Consider the following 13,898-nt stretch of genomic DNA (forward strand, 5'->3'; position numbering starts at 1 on the left):
TAAATAATTTAGAAAAAGTGATTTTCTGTTCTGTGCTTAAACTAATAATTTCTTAAACAATTAAAGAATAAACTAAGAGCAGCAAGCCATTAAATAAAGATTTGTAAAAAATATATAAATTGCAATCAAAAAGTGATTCTGGGAATTTCCTAGAATTTTTTACACAATAATAGCAATTTAGCTTTCACTATGATATATTTTTTTTGTTAAAGAACACTTAAAATTTAATTAGTTGAATGTTTCTTAAATTAACAGAATTTTAGTGCATCTAAAAACATACAAAAACATTGATTAAAGGAAACCATTTAAAAAGAAACCTCTATTTATCTCAAAAAGATGCATCTGCAATGCAGTTTCTTAAGAAAACCCTATCTCACATCATGATAAAAATAAATCAAACAGAAATTTATATATTCTCCTGCCCTCATATTTATATATTTTCCCCAGTACATATGTATATGATTCACACTAAAGTTCAGCTTTTGACCCCACCATAACCCTTCCTAAAATTGAAATAAACAAACGAAATGATTTGTGTGCCCGCCCTTTAAGCTAAACAAAGAGTGCTTTTGCCTGCACATGCATATAAATCACATAAGTACATAGCTGCAGTTGTGTAAACTTCTTATATACTGCAGTATTTTAATGGGTTTTATTAGAATCTCCAATGCTGGGGGGCATAAAAATGCCTATTAAAAAGTGCGTTTGAAAAAAACTGTTGCATACCTGACGGCGCGCGCTCAAATTAACTAACAGGACATCGGCAAAATGCAATGAAACGAAGAGAGCGTGAATGAGAGAGAGCAATATGGTTGAGCTATGGACACGAGAGAACACAGCATCCTAGTGCAAGAGAGAGAGAGAGAAAGCCGAAGCGTGAAGAGAGTGAGGTATTTGCCGGCGAGAGAACAAACACAAAAGCGAAAGCGAGGCGCCGGTATAGGTGCTGCGAGAGAGGGTGGAGTACATATGTATATGTATATTCATTCGTGTTCGTATGTGTGTGCGTGTGTAAGCTTGTCGCATTGTCGGCAATTTAAAGAGTAAATAATTGTCTGCCGCCGGCAAACATTTGGCCAAACTGCTAGTCCTTCCACACACAGCCTGCCTGAGTGCCGCTGTATTGGTATATCGCCTGTTTCGGCCGAGTATCGGCTCTTCGTCACCAAACTCTACACAATTTTAGGCGCCGGACGAACGCACTTTCAATCAGTTAACTTTATAACGCCAGCGCCGACACTACGTCATCCGGTTGAATCGCATTGCCTTGTCTCGCCTCGCCTCGCATCGAATTGTATTGAATCCCCCAAAACACAGACACACACCAACACACTCGATTTTGTACTTGTATTTGTTGCCGCGCTGCGAATTTCGTCGCGTTTTTACTTTCACGCGGCTTAACGTCAACAGTTTAGCAAGAAAACGTGTCTTCCCACTAAAGTGTCTCTAAAGTGTGTCTTCATTGTGTGTTTTTCCTTAAAAAATAAAGAAAAACACAGAGCTGGAAAATGTGAAAACACTGCCAGAGTAATTGAAAAACCAGTGAGTACACATAGTCGCTTTTGGGTACATGCAAATTAGTGAAGCAATTAGTGCTATTGTGAGTGACGCCCAGAAGTATGCAATATGCAGAGGGATTTTTGTTTTAATTCTTATAACAATATCAAAAATTAAATGGCAATATTTTTAATATTAATAATTAAATAAGAATAATTTAATATTAATAATTCAACAAATAACAGAAATGAAAAAAGGCTTTTGTACCTATTTATTATAATGTCTAATGTGGTTTGACTTTGAAATTAATAAAATTAAATTTTTAAGGAATAATTTTCAAAATAATTGATAAAATTTTATTTATAAAATATCTCCCTTAATTAGAAGAATTATTATAATAATAATAATAATAATAATAATTAATGGAATTTCATGTGATAAATCGTAAAATGTCGTCTTTAAAAGAACTCTTGAAAAAAAGTAACTATTAAATTTTTAATTTAATATTTTCAAGTCTGTATTTAATCTTTAAATAAAATTACAATATTTCCTTTTAACTTCGCAAGTCACCAATTGTGAAAAGCTAGCGACTTTAACTTTATCTTTACTTTAACTTTAATTAATTTGTTAAATGTTAATCAAAATAATAAAATTGTATGTAAAAATGTTTAGCTTCTAATATTTAATTGATAATTTTTAATATAATTTAATTTCCTTTAGACTTTTCTAATTAAAATTACTTCACAGGGGTTTTAAGTTTTAAGATAACTAAAATCACTTTAAAGGAGTTTATATTTTAAGGCAACTAAAAATATTTAAAAAGAATTTTAAACTATTATTTGATATAAGAATTATTTTTGAAAAAAAAACTTTCAATTTATTTTTCTTTATCTAAGACGCTAAACACAAAGTTAATAAATATTTCTCCCAAGGATAATTCATAAAAAGTTTTACTAGTTTTTCAAAATTTCACCAACAAAGTAAAAGATTTCTCCTAAAATTACTAAAGCCACAAGCCCTCTTGATTCACACACAATTGGGCAATAAATCAGCCATTTAATGTGCCTGCATTGCAATGTAGTCTCCGGCGGCGCAACGTCATCGACATCATGTGACCGCGTTTCCGAATTTCCCCCGAAAACTCTTGTGTACGTGCGTTGTGGTGGGTGTCGGGCCCCGAAATACAAAACACGGAATACAGAAAACAGGATACAGAATGCACAGACGACGACGACGGGGGGTCATGGCCACGGCCACGGCCACGAATATGGCATTTCGGCGACTCCGGCTGCGGAATACGGCTACGGCTCCGGCTGCAAACTCCGGCTCTGCCGTGCGTCGCAGTTTCACTTTCACGACGCACACACACACAGCTGCGAGGGCTGTGTGCAAATCTGTGGGCAATTGTGGGTGTCCTGCGAGTAGTTGCGGGCGCGACTTGCACTCAGCCTCACAGTTTGTCTTTGCCGAATTGGCGGGGCGGACACGATTACGGCCCACTAGAACTGCCAATGACAATGATGTCGTGGTCGCACAGTGGCTGGAAAATAATTTTAAAGTGGCCTGAAATGTCTAAGGATACTTTTAAATTGTTATAAAATCAGAAAAGATTTTACTATTGTTTTAAAATCCGTTTAAAAGTCAGCCAAAATGAGACTTTATATAGAAAAATGTTGGGAATTATATTTAAACACATGGGAGATTTATAACACTACATTTTTTAGGGAAAATTCACCAAGGTTTTTATGAAAAATTTACCAGCAAAACAAGTTAAGTTTCCCCTTATATTAAGAAAGGATTTATAGATATAAAACACCCAAAAATTTAGGAAAAATAAAAAACAATCATTTATACCAAAACCCCCAAAATTGCAACCATAAAAAGCCAATTGCGGCCAGGGTTCAAAGCCTTTGTCTGCCACTTGTAACACATTCTGCTGCATCCGAGGACGAGGATGTGTCTGGGCGTGGAAAGGACTGGGAATTGACCGGCAAAGTGCGGCCAAATGCGCCGACTTTACTGCATCCTCCCTACTTCCACCCTCCACGTTCGCCGCTGCAACCATCACGACCACGACGATGGTGATGGTGATGCAATGCCTGGAAAGCCACCGAGGTGGCCACGCACACACAAAAGCCGCGACGATACACGAGCACAAGAGGCAGGCGGCTGGCCTCACATGCGCACAGGAGAGTTGCACTTGCCCAGCACTGCCTTCCGCCTGCTGCCTCCCGCCTCCTTTAACCATTCTGGCCACCCGCCATTTGGCCACCTTCTGGCGTCGACACTCTCACTCTCCGATTCAGGAGTGTGATAGTCCTCGGTGTTTACTCGCAATGGATGGATTGCAATACACTCGGGGAAATTTAACTTAAACAAATTGAGCCCTAAATTCATGGAAGCTATTCTTAATTGTAGAAAAGTGTTCTTAGTTTTAGGAACATTTTTTAATACATAAAAATATATATTTTATAGGGTACCTTGTATCTTAAAAATATTAAAAATTAAATTATGTATAATGATTAAAGGTTAAAGCTACTTCCATTTTCTCCCTGTGCAGGATTGAGTGCACTTTTCTCTGTGCTTCTGAAGAGGAGCTGCCTGGGTATGGGCGTTATTGTGGGCCTGGGGAAGCCGGCCGGCCTTTTGCTGTGGGTAGGCCGTTTGCCGGAAGCATCGCTACGTCATCGCCATCGCCATCGTCATCGTCGCCACCGTGCCGGAATTCGTGTGCGTGGCCTGATTTCGTCGATTGGCCTTGTGTGTGCGGGTTTCAGTGTCAGGAGCGCAGCAGCATCTTTGTTTTGGTTGCAATTGTTGTTGTTGCTGCTACTGCTGCTGCCCGACTTGGCCTGCATATATGCAAGTTAAACGAACCCCTGTGAAGTCTGGGGGATGAGTGGGGAGACAAGTGCTATATGCGGGAGATGTACCCCTGTTTGACTTGGAGGGAACACGTGTGCTTTTGATGTGTTTGGAGGAAGTAAATGGAAAGGAAAATGGGTTTCAAAATTACTTCTACTTCGTCCTGTTTTAAACGTGGCGTATACGTAATATTCAAGAATTAATATTGCGTATACGTAATATAAAAATTTATTATAACGTATACGTAATATTATTTTGGTAAACAGGGTATTAAAAGGTTGATAAGTATTTTGTAGATTTTTTTATATTTTATTTATATTTTATTTATTTTCAATTTAAAACATTTTTATCGCATTAAACAATTATATCAAGTCACTTAATGACATTCGCTGCGGCTTAAATGTATCAGTATCGTAAAGTCACTTTACCTAAGACTTTATTGCCGCAATGTATACTTCTCTAGTAGTTTTGTGTGCTTTTCTACTAGGTTTCTTTTCTTATACAAACTCTTCAAAGGTTAATAATTTAGTCTGCTTAAATGTAAACTGAAAACCTTAGCAAATCCTAGATTTCAGATGACGTTTACCAGGTGATGGGCGTTGACTGCCCGCCCAATGAGATTGTCAGCTGTACCATCATTAAATGTCCTGCCGGCAGGGCATGCCCAGCCGCAAAATTTTGCTTTGATCCTGAATGTGTTTGCCGTCAAGGATTTCGTCGGATTAAAGGTGTCTGTATGCCAAAGCATAAGTCTTTGGGTCTGAGCAAAGCTAATTTAGAATCGTCTTTGCTGGAGATTCCTTATAGAGAGGAGTTTTAATGGTATTTAGTTGTATTAATGGTGCCAGAAACATGGTCTGGCATAAATGTAATTTATATATATAAGGTTTATAAGTTTATAGGATCAAAAATATAGCTTAAATTAAATTTAAATAAAAAATTCTAAGATTATAACCTAATTATACATACAATTTACTATTTTCTACCTTGAAATACATTTATATTTATAAAGATTTAAATACCAAATTATAACTCCAAAGTAAATGCTAATCGATTGCCCAGACCCTGATCATGGCTCTTTGCCTTTCTATCGATAAACACTTGGCTATATAAAGCCCGTCCATAAATATATTTTGCCAAAATGCTTTTTCAAAATGGCAAACGGAATGTTTTTGCCCACACAAGAGAGCGGCGGCACTCGCACTCTCTCCCTCTCTCGATAGCGGTTGAGCTCTCCTTTTATTCTCTCACAAGCACACAAGCATAGTTAGACCAACTAATACCACCAAGGTTAGGGGAGAGCCGAAGCTCCTGTCTCGTGCCGGCGAAGTACAAGAGCCGGAGCACAATGCGGAGCGGACGGGTCCGGGTCGGGTCAGTAGTGAAGCTACGCCACACGCCGCCAGGTGGCCTCCAGTTGTGGATGCGGCGGGTGTTATTCGCATGTGCATGTGCATGTGCACCGCAGACACATTGAACGGTAGTGGTTCCCCCTTCCCTCCCCCGCCAGCAAATACCCCACACAATACACACACTTTTTGTTATTTTTTTTTTGTTGGCCGCGGAGGAGGTGACCTCCAGAATGGGCTGTGCGGCAGCAGCAAATGCAATTGGCTGCACTTTTCCTTTGTGGGGCCCGCGCCTTTGCGTTTTATTGTGTCACGGATTCGCGCGCAGAAGTGTTTTCCAAGTGAAAGTTGATTCATCTGACAGAGTCACGCAAAGACTCGTTCAAAATTAAGCAAATAAATATTTAAATAAAATAATAAAAATAACAACTATAATAATATATTAATAATTATTATAATATAATATGTTTGCTCAATTAAAAAGGACACTGTATCCGGTTCTTAGTGAAAATCGATATGGCGCAGTCTTGTGCTCTTGCCACTTACAAGTCAGTTTAGATTGTCCCACGCTGCGTATGAGTTATATTTGTTATTTGCGTTTATTTTCCGCTTTTCTTGGCTTTAATTCAATATTTTTTTTTCGTGATACACACACTTGCGGTTTGGGTCAGCCCTAACCTAATCTTAATGTACCGACACACTAAATCGAGATATAGAAGGAATCCTTCGAATGAACCTCCTGCCCTTCCCTCTGTGTGTGTTTTTATGGCGCCCACCCTTGGCCCTTCTTCGTTCCTTCTCTCTTGCTCTCATTACAGCCCAGAGCGCAGGATTCGCGCTCTTTTTTATCGTCACCTCTACAAATGCATCGCGGGTGGTGTTGTTGTTATTGTTGTTATTATTGGTGTTGTGTGTGTTTTGCTGGCTGGTGGTGTGTTTAGATTTCATCCTGCGGGTGGGCGGTAGTGTGTGTGTGTGCATAGGATTCGGCAAGTCAGCTAAAATAACGACAACAAACACGGCGCTATTTTCACTTTCTATTCAAAGGACTTTCAAGCTTAAATAATGTTCTATATATGTTAAAAAAAAACCATTAATATAAAAGAACTGACTTAAAATGAACTTTTTTATCCCCCATTTACAGTTGCCTGATTCTCAACGCCCAGGATCCCTTAAGATCCCCCAAAATCTTCCCTCGAGCTGAGCCACGTACCCACCATGAACTTCACTCCATTTGGCAACACTTTCCCTGGGAATATACCCGGCCTGCCGCAATTCACTACCAGCACAGCGCCCTTGGTTTCCACGGTTACAGCTGCCGTGGCGGATGTGACGGTGACCACCACCAATAACCCACAGCAACAGCAGCAGCAGCAGGATGCTGCCGGCACTAGCAATCGCTACCAGCAGCAACAGCAACAGGTCACACACTTTGGCCAGGCCAATTTGGCCACCGGTCAGAGTGGCAGCGGGAATAACAAATTCCGCGGTGGCCAGGAGGATGCACTACAGGGTGACAAGTACAATGGGCACTTGGTGGCTGCCTCCCAGCAGCAGCAACAGCAACAGCAGCAGCAACAGCAGACGCAGTATGCCACGGTGGCTTATGCCAGTGCCACCACAACAAGCGCAGCAGCAGATGCACTGCAAGCAAGCACTTCCGGCCAGCAACAACAGCAACAGCAGCAGCAGATGCAGCAGCAACAAGTGACGGCGCCACAGGAACTCACCCAAGATCTGTGCAATGCCATTCTGCAGCAACAAGGTGGGTTAGGGGATTGAAGATATTCTCTAAGGATATGAAATCAATATATAAAGTTAACTTTAATTTATTAATTTTACCAGTACTCCAAAATACCTCTTGGCAAACACTGACGCCGGGCACCACCGTGGCCGACTACCTCTCGCATCTTCCAGCCAACACATTGCCCCTGTCGCTGCATCACTTCCTCAAGTATTCCGCGGAAACGATAAAAAAGGAGAATCAGCAAAATGTGGTAAGTTTTTTAAAAACTTGTAAAGATATTTAAAAATTTCCTAATAAATTATTCTCCCCCAGGTACTTCAGGTGCAGACGGGACCAGCCATAGGCATCAATACCCTTGGCACCACAACCATTAGTATACCTCAGCAGGAGCAGTTGACGCTGCAGCCGCAGCAGCAAACGACCACCTTGCAGGTGCAGCAGGCCCAGGCGGCGGTCACGGCCACAGCGACGACGGTTACAGCGGCAACTGGAGCCGGAGCCAGTGGCAGTTCCTCCAAGAAAAAGAAGCGCAAAAAGCGTAGCAAGGATCGAAAACCCAAGCTGCGACCTGGAGAGATTCGTTTGGGAACAGCGCTCGATGGCAGCCCCTTGTACATGTGCCCCGAATGTCATGTGGCTTACCCAGAGCCGGAGCTTCTCGAAGTCCATCTGGTGGGTCACAACCTGGAAAAGCGGTATGTCTGCGATATATGCCAGGCATCCCTGAAGCGCAAGGATCACCTCACCCGCCACAAGCAATCGCATAATCCGGATCGACCCTACATCTGCACCGTCTGCCTGAAGGCCTTCAAGCGGAAGGAGCAGCTGAGCCTGCACTTTGTGATTCATTCCGGGGAGAAGCGGCATCAGTGTGCCGAGTGTGGCAAGGGTTTCTATCGCAAGGATCACTTAAGAAAACATACACGCTCGCATATAGCCAGGAGGGTCAAGGCGGAGCTTAACAGTCATGTTCGTAGGGAGAATGGCACTAGCATGCTGCAACCAGTGGTTACGGAGGCCACCACGGCAGCCTTGCAACATGCCAATCAATTAGCCAGCCAACAGCAACAGTTGCAACAGCAGCAACAGCAACAACAACAGCAGCAGCAACAACAGCAGCAACAGCAACAACAACAGCAGCATCACATAGTGATCACCCAGCAACAGGCACCGCAGCAGCAACAGCAGACATCGCAGCAGCAGCAGCAACAGCAGCAAATGATAAATTAGCCAAATGATTTTTGTAAAGTCAGTTAAAGCAAAATTCTATTTAGCCTAAGCCAAGTTTTAGGACTTGGCTGCTCCTAAAAAAAAAAATACTTTCTCTCGGCCCACACAAACTTAATTGACTCTCACAAAATCGGATAATGCAAACAGAAGGATGTTATGTTAGCTAATGTCTTCAGGGATAATCTTAAATAGATTATTCCAAAAACAGTGTACAATATTAAAAGTAAGATCAAGATGATCAAGGGGACAAGTTTTGAGACCATTTTGAACATTTAAGATTTTTTTAAAAACAATAGAAACTCCATTACCTAATTTTTTTTAGAATAATTTAACCCTTTAAAAATATGGATAAATTGATGTAATCCTTAAACTATCTTTAGTTTAATTTCCATATTTTTTATATTTAACTTAAAATTAAATTCCAATAGTTAATTACCAAACCCTAGAAGTGGATTTATCCGCCCCCCAAAAACATTCCATAATCTAATTTAAGAGAAATATGTGCAAAGAAATAATAATAATTTTATACGCAATGTATTTTAGTGAAATGTATTTTTGTACACAATTAGAATCAATGTTGTATGTATTGTATGTATATGTATGCCTGTACAAACACCTGTACGAATACATGAAACTGTTCCACTGGCAGCGAACCACTAAATATATATTTATAAATATATAAAAAATATGTAAACAAATGCAATTTAGATTTAAACTTACTTGTAGGAAGGAGATTCAAAAAAATTGTGAATGTATTTATATAACTTTTTGCTACACAGATAAACCATTGTATATATTGTATGCAGATAAATAATATAATTTGATCTAAAAAAAACAATGGATTTTATTTTATTTTATAGATAAAACTCCCCATAATAAATAATTTTTTTTATTTTCTGTGATTATTTAGTTTTGCTTTATTTAAGAGTACTCATAAATTACGATTATTATGCACCATTTATTGTATTTAATTAAATAATTAATCATTAGCATTATCCGTATCGTGTATGTGTGTGTGTGTGTGTGTATGCCGATTCTTTAGTTTATTTAATTTTTAGTTCATTTGCTGTCGCTTACTAACTTTTAACTTTATAATTTAAGCTTTACAAAATAGCAATTAATTGTAAGTTGGAAAAGGAACGTGACATTTATTCATGGTATAAAAGCGGACCAGATCGACCTCTTTTTATCAAAAATTTGTGCTCAAAATCAGCAAATTCATTAATGAACCTTTCTTGGATTTCTTATTACAAAATATATGATCATATATATATATATATACATAGACATACATATATATAGGATAAGTGTATGTGAGAGTGTAAAGACTGCTTAGGTTGCACTTTTGCTTTTAACAGCATTTCAAGATCGTCGATAATTTCTGCGTTTAGTTCAAGTTGTTTTTTTCTGTTAATTTTTGTTGTTTTGTTTTTTTTTTGGTAAGTTTTGTGTTTCGTTTTCGTTGCGAAAAAGAACTTTTAAATCACTGTACAAAGAAGAAGACGCGGCAGCCTACGGTCCAGAGAGATACTTGCGCTTCTGGTCCTCCATATAGTCGCGTGTGGACATCTGGATGGCCTGCTGCAGCATCTCGCTTTCGTTGACGCCTGTAAAGGGAAGTTTAGAAATGATTTTCTTTCAAAATCTGAATTATTTCCCACCTTCATTGGCATAGGAAGCCTCAAGAAGTTCTTGGTAAAAGCTAGAGTAGTTTTTCTGGCTGGACGACTGGCCTTCGCCGCGCTTTTGTGGCGAAATGGAAGACTGTTTCGAAGTGCAGGGACGCTGCTCAGCATCCGGCGTATTCGCGCGAGCCACTGAAGGAGCAGAGTCGCGCTTTGGGCTCTTACGCAAAGGTGCCTCCAAAATATCCGAGCTGTTAAAAATAGAAAAACAAGAGTAAAAGAAGCTAAGAACAAGGTATACCAATCCCTAACTCACCTTTTCCCAGCCAAAGGCACCACTTCGCGAGTCTCATGGCGTCGCTTCTTTCTAAGAGCCGTAGCCCGCCGCTGCGTCTTTGATCCCTTGCCCGCACGCTGAGCTGTTGAGACTGTGCTAGGCGATGAATTCCCACCGCAGTGACCCACCGAACTTGTGCTACTCATATCAGTGGTATCACTGTCATAACCAGCCATATCATCCGTTGTCAACTTGTGAGAAAACTGGCTCAACGTTTTGGGCGACAGCGAAAATCCTGCAGCTGAGGGATCCACAGCACCACTGGCACTGGTCAAGGTGGCCGCCGGATTGCCACTGCTGCCTGTGCCTCCGCACATCGAGTACTTGGAGGGCGAGGCATCGGAATCGGTGAGCGCCTCTGCAGAAGTAACCGTTGACGATGTGGCCGAACCAGCGGCCGTGTTGCTATTACGCGAACGTTGCATATTGTCGCGGCACCACTGCAGGTAGGATTCCCGAGCTATTTGCTCCTCGATGGCCTCGTTGGTGGCCTCCCAGTCCGTTGTCTTTAGCTTGTCCTCGAACATGGTCTGTTCAATTTCCAGCTGCTCGCTGAGACGCACTGCCTCAGCGGTCTGAAACTCGGGCTTGTAACCAGCCAAGCCCAAGCCAACCCCAACAGTGGCGTTATAGGGATCCAAAATGGCATTGTAGTGGGAGCCGCGCTGATAGGAGAGGCGCAAGGGAGGGTAACCAGCCTGCGACTGTTCCGAGTTGAAGATGTTTATGGGAGCTGCAAGAGGGATGAAAAGATGAGTAAATATAGGGATATTTCTTTAGATTTCCTTTTAAACTCACTCGACTGGTAGCAGTAGACCTCAACGGTGCGACTGTATATCTCAGATATGGCCTGGATTTCGATGTGGTTGCCATGGGCATCACGAGCTCGCTTGCGCTGGATGTAGCTGTTGATATCCTCGGTGACAAACTGGCCAAAGTACTCGCGATTCTCATGCTGCAAGAGGGAATATATTTCTTGTTAATCCAAATATTTCAATACCTTCCAAATCCTTACAATATAATCCATGGTGTGCTGGCGTATCACATCGTGCATCTCCTCATCGCCGTAAATTTGCAGGGAAATGGAGCGGAACAGGCAGGCGCCGTCCTCTTCCACGGGCTTCAGTTCGTAGCCACGCTGCTCCATGCACTTGGCAAACTCCACATCGCGACGCTGCCACTCCTCTGCTGGAATCTTGCGCTCCTTGGGCTGAAGGTGTTCATCCCCGCTGTTATAGCCCGAAAAGGTCTCTTCAGCTGATTTCAGTAGATTGGCAGTTGCCACTGTTGCCGGCGATAGCTGACCCTGAGCCTTGGGAACTGTGGAGCAGCCTAGGCCCAGATGTTCGGGTGAGTTTCTGCCCACCACGGAGGGACTGCTGCTGCCGCTCGATGTGGAAGCCAAAGGTGGGCTATTGCATTTGCTGCCAGGCACGCCAACAGAGGCTCCAACGCTGCCAGCCACCACGGCGGGATGGTTGAGTTTCTCGCGTTCAAGGCGATCGCGTTTGTGGTGATGAGCATGACTGTCATGGTGGTCACGGCGTTTTGAACGGGCGTTGCTGAAAATTATAAAAGATATAAAATATGTCAAGTTAGCTGAAGAAATCAAAACCCTTTAAAATGGGTAATAAATCATTTTTCTCTTTAGGAGTCTCCATTTTAAGTTGTGAACAATAGAAAACTACCACAAACCAAAGGCAACGAAGTTAATTTACTGCGCAAAAAGCGGAACCAAATGAGCCTTTCTTTAAGAAGTAAGGTTTACTATGGCGTTGCAGGAGTGTGGCCCCCTTTGAATTGCTTTGTAATATATACAAGTTATGCACTAGAAATGCTATTTAATTGCTTCAGCCCAAGGGGAATCCCCTTTGGCTTAGCATGCAAACTTCTAACGGGGACTGTGGAGGTAGGTAACCACTCACCTCTTGTGTGGGCTGCAGCGATGGGTGCGTGCCAGCTCGTCATAGACTTCGCCACGCCTTTGGGGACTCTGAGTGGGGGGAGGGAAATGCAAAAAGGAAAATTATAAAAAGGAGAAGAAAACCAGGTGAAAGGTAGCACTCACCTGGGCCTGGCTGGCCACCGACTGTTCAACCACCACCACCACCTGCGTCTCCTTGTTGTCCGCATCGACCACATTGCCGGCCACACGCTTAGCGCTGGGCGGTGCACTCACTGGCTTGATCGTCATGGTGCCGCTGCAGCTACTGCTCCTATTCTAATGTTGTTGCCTTTGTTGCAGCTCCGTTTACTTTCCCCAAATGTGCGTCATAAACGAGGCGACGCGATGCGACGCTCCTCCGCAAGGCCTACTGCTCACGTTTCTCACCACTAACAAAAACTCGGCGGCGAACCGTGTGTGTTCTTTGTCCGATTCCCCGAGATTCCGATTCCGATTCAGACTCAGCTGGGCGATGTCGTCGCAGAAAATGCGATCTCAGGTTTCCTTTCACCCACCTTGCTGTGGCTTCGTGTCCCGAATAGCGGACGGGAAACGGTTTTTTTCATGCGCTGCTCAGCGCTATAGTTTTTCGATTTCTGGAATCTATCCCAGAAACACACTAATGTCTTGGATTTGACATGAAAATATAAGGAATGAATGACAATTTCCAGATTTTCTCATCTGTTTGTGCTTGTGCGTATGTGTGTGCGTGTGCGGACCACTGTGTGTGTCCGTGTGTGTGTGTGTGCTGTCTTTGCAATTGCTAACAATAATCGCTGGCTAAAAACGGCACTACGCACACTCACCGCTTGGATGCGATTTGCCACGGAGTTTAGGGTTTCATAAATAGCGATTTCGGCGCAACTTTGTATTGTTTTTAAGTCCTGTAATTCGATTTTTTATTTTGTGCACTTTGTGCTTCTTCTTACTGTTTTTGAGATTTTTTAGTACCATTTCAGCCCTGCCATCAGCAGTTACAATTTAGCTATTTTCCCGCTAGATCGGGGGTTTTTCTAATTTTAGCTATTTAAAACGGTCTTATTTAAATGATTTATGATTTTACGTTTAAATAATTCAATTAAGTACACTTATTATAAATTTACATAAATTTAGGATAAGAAAAATGAAAGATTTTCGCGAAAATTATTTTGTTTTTTATTATTATTTTTTTTATAATTAATTTTTTTATATTTTTAATAATGATTTTTATTAATATTTTTATTTAATATTTTAATAATTATTTTTTTTATTAAACCTATCACTCTACCAAGAAATTTTCTGAAAATCTTTATTTCTTAATATT

The 13,898-nt window shown here is 41.4% G+C and overlaps 4 protein-coding genes across 4 annotated transcripts; 2 read left to right on the top strand and 2 right to left on the bottom strand.

The window, feature by feature from the left end:
- Nucleotides 1–3,975: 3,975 nt before the first annotated feature.
- LOC108073911 (uncharacterized) lies at nucleotides 3,976–4,451 on the bottom strand. Its single transcript, XM_017165707.2, is given in 2 exon segments — nucleotides 3,976–4,258; nucleotides 4,260–4,451. Coding segments are annotated over 2 exon segments (243 nt in total). The 5' UTR covers nucleotides 4,356–4,451; the 3' UTR covers nucleotides 3,976–4,111.
- Nucleotides 4,452–4,779: 328 nt separating this feature from the next.
- Nucleotides 4,780–5,301, top strand: LOC121503151 (uncharacterized). Its single transcript, XM_041777319.2, has 2 exons — nucleotides 4,780–4,878; nucleotides 4,931–5,301. Exons 1-2 carry the CDS (start codon nucleotides 4,810–4,812, stop codon nucleotides 5,180–5,182), a joined length of 321 nt encoding a protein of 106 aa, XP_041633253.1. The 5' UTR covers nucleotides 4,780–4,809; the 3' UTR covers nucleotides 5,183–5,301.
- A 497-nt stretch (nucleotides 5,302–5,798) lies between these two features.
- LOC108073913 (transcription factor Clamp) lies at nucleotides 5,799–9,415 on the top strand. Its single transcript, XM_017165709.3, has 4 exons — nucleotides 5,799–5,842; nucleotides 6,856–7,476; nucleotides 7,557–7,708; nucleotides 7,771–9,415. The coding sequence occupies exons 2-4, from the start codon at nucleotides 6,930–6,932 to the stop codon at nucleotides 8,686–8,688; spliced, it is 1,617 nt and encodes a 538-aa protein (XP_017021198.1). The 5' UTR covers nucleotides 5,799–5,842; nucleotides 6,856–6,929; the 3' UTR covers nucleotides 8,689–9,415.
- A 490-nt stretch (nucleotides 9,416–9,905) lies between these two features.
- Duba (Deubiquitinating enzyme A) lies at nucleotides 9,906–13,517 on the bottom strand. The gene is made up of 7 exons (XM_017165842.3): nucleotides 12,719–13,517; nucleotides 12,576–12,643; nucleotides 11,666–12,212; nucleotides 11,449–11,605; nucleotides 10,630–11,383; nucleotides 10,350–10,564; nucleotides 9,906–10,295 (listed from the first exon to the last, which is right to left on the bottom strand). Exons 1-7 carry the CDS (start codon nucleotides 12,842–12,844, stop codon nucleotides 10,201–10,203), a joined length of 1,962 nt encoding a protein of 653 aa, XP_017021331.1. The 5' UTR covers nucleotides 12,845–13,517; the 3' UTR covers nucleotides 9,906–10,200.
- Nucleotides 13,518–13,898: the final 381 nt, after the last annotated feature.

Source organism: Drosophila kikkawai, chromosome 3L (assembly GCF_030179895.1).
Source record: "Drosophila kikkawai strain 14028-0561.14 chromosome 3L, DkikHiC1v2, whole genome shotgun sequence".
Classification (NCBI taxonomy): domain Eukaryota; kingdom Metazoa; phylum Arthropoda; class Insecta; order Diptera; family Drosophilidae; genus Drosophila; species Drosophila kikkawai.

What these genes read in the sequence shown, in the direction of transcription:
- LOC108073913 (XM_017165709.3), top strand. Translation starts at nt 6,930, where the DNA reads ATGAACTTCACTCCATTTGGCAACACTTTCCCTGGGAATATACCCGGC. An exon ending in TGCCATTCTGCAGCAACAAG is followed by an intron (nt 7,477 to 7,556) that starts GTGGGTTAGGGG and finishes TAATTTTACCAG; the next exon opens with TACTCCAAAATACCTCTTGG. An exon ending in AGGAGAATCAGCAAAATGTG is followed by an intron (nt 7,709 to 7,770) that starts GTAAGTTTTTTA and finishes ATTCTCCCCCAG; the next exon opens with GTACTTCAGGTGCAGACGGG.
- LOC121503151 (XM_041777319.2), top strand. Translation starts at nt 4,810, where the DNA reads ATGTATACTTCTCTAGTAGTTTTGTGTGCTTTTCTACTAGGTTTCTTT. An exon ending in CTTATACAAACTCTTCAAAG is followed by an intron (nt 4,879 to 4,930) that starts GTTAATAATTTA and finishes AGCAAATCCTAG; the next exon opens with ATTTCAGATGACGTTTACCA.
- Duba (XM_017165842.3), bottom strand. Translation starts at nt 12,844, where the DNA reads ATGACGATCAAGCCAGTGAGTGCACCGCCCAGCGCTAAGCGTGTGGCC. An exon ending in CGCTGCAGCCCACACAAGAG is followed by an intron (nt 12,213 to 12,575) that starts GTGAGTGGTTAC and finishes TATAATTTTCAG; the next exon opens with CAACGCCCGTTCAAAACGCC. An exon ending in GGTCTACTGCTACCAGTCGA is followed by an intron (nt 11,384 to 11,448) that starts GTGAGTTTAAAA and finishes TCCCTCTTGCAG; the next exon opens with CTCCCATAAACATCTTCAAC.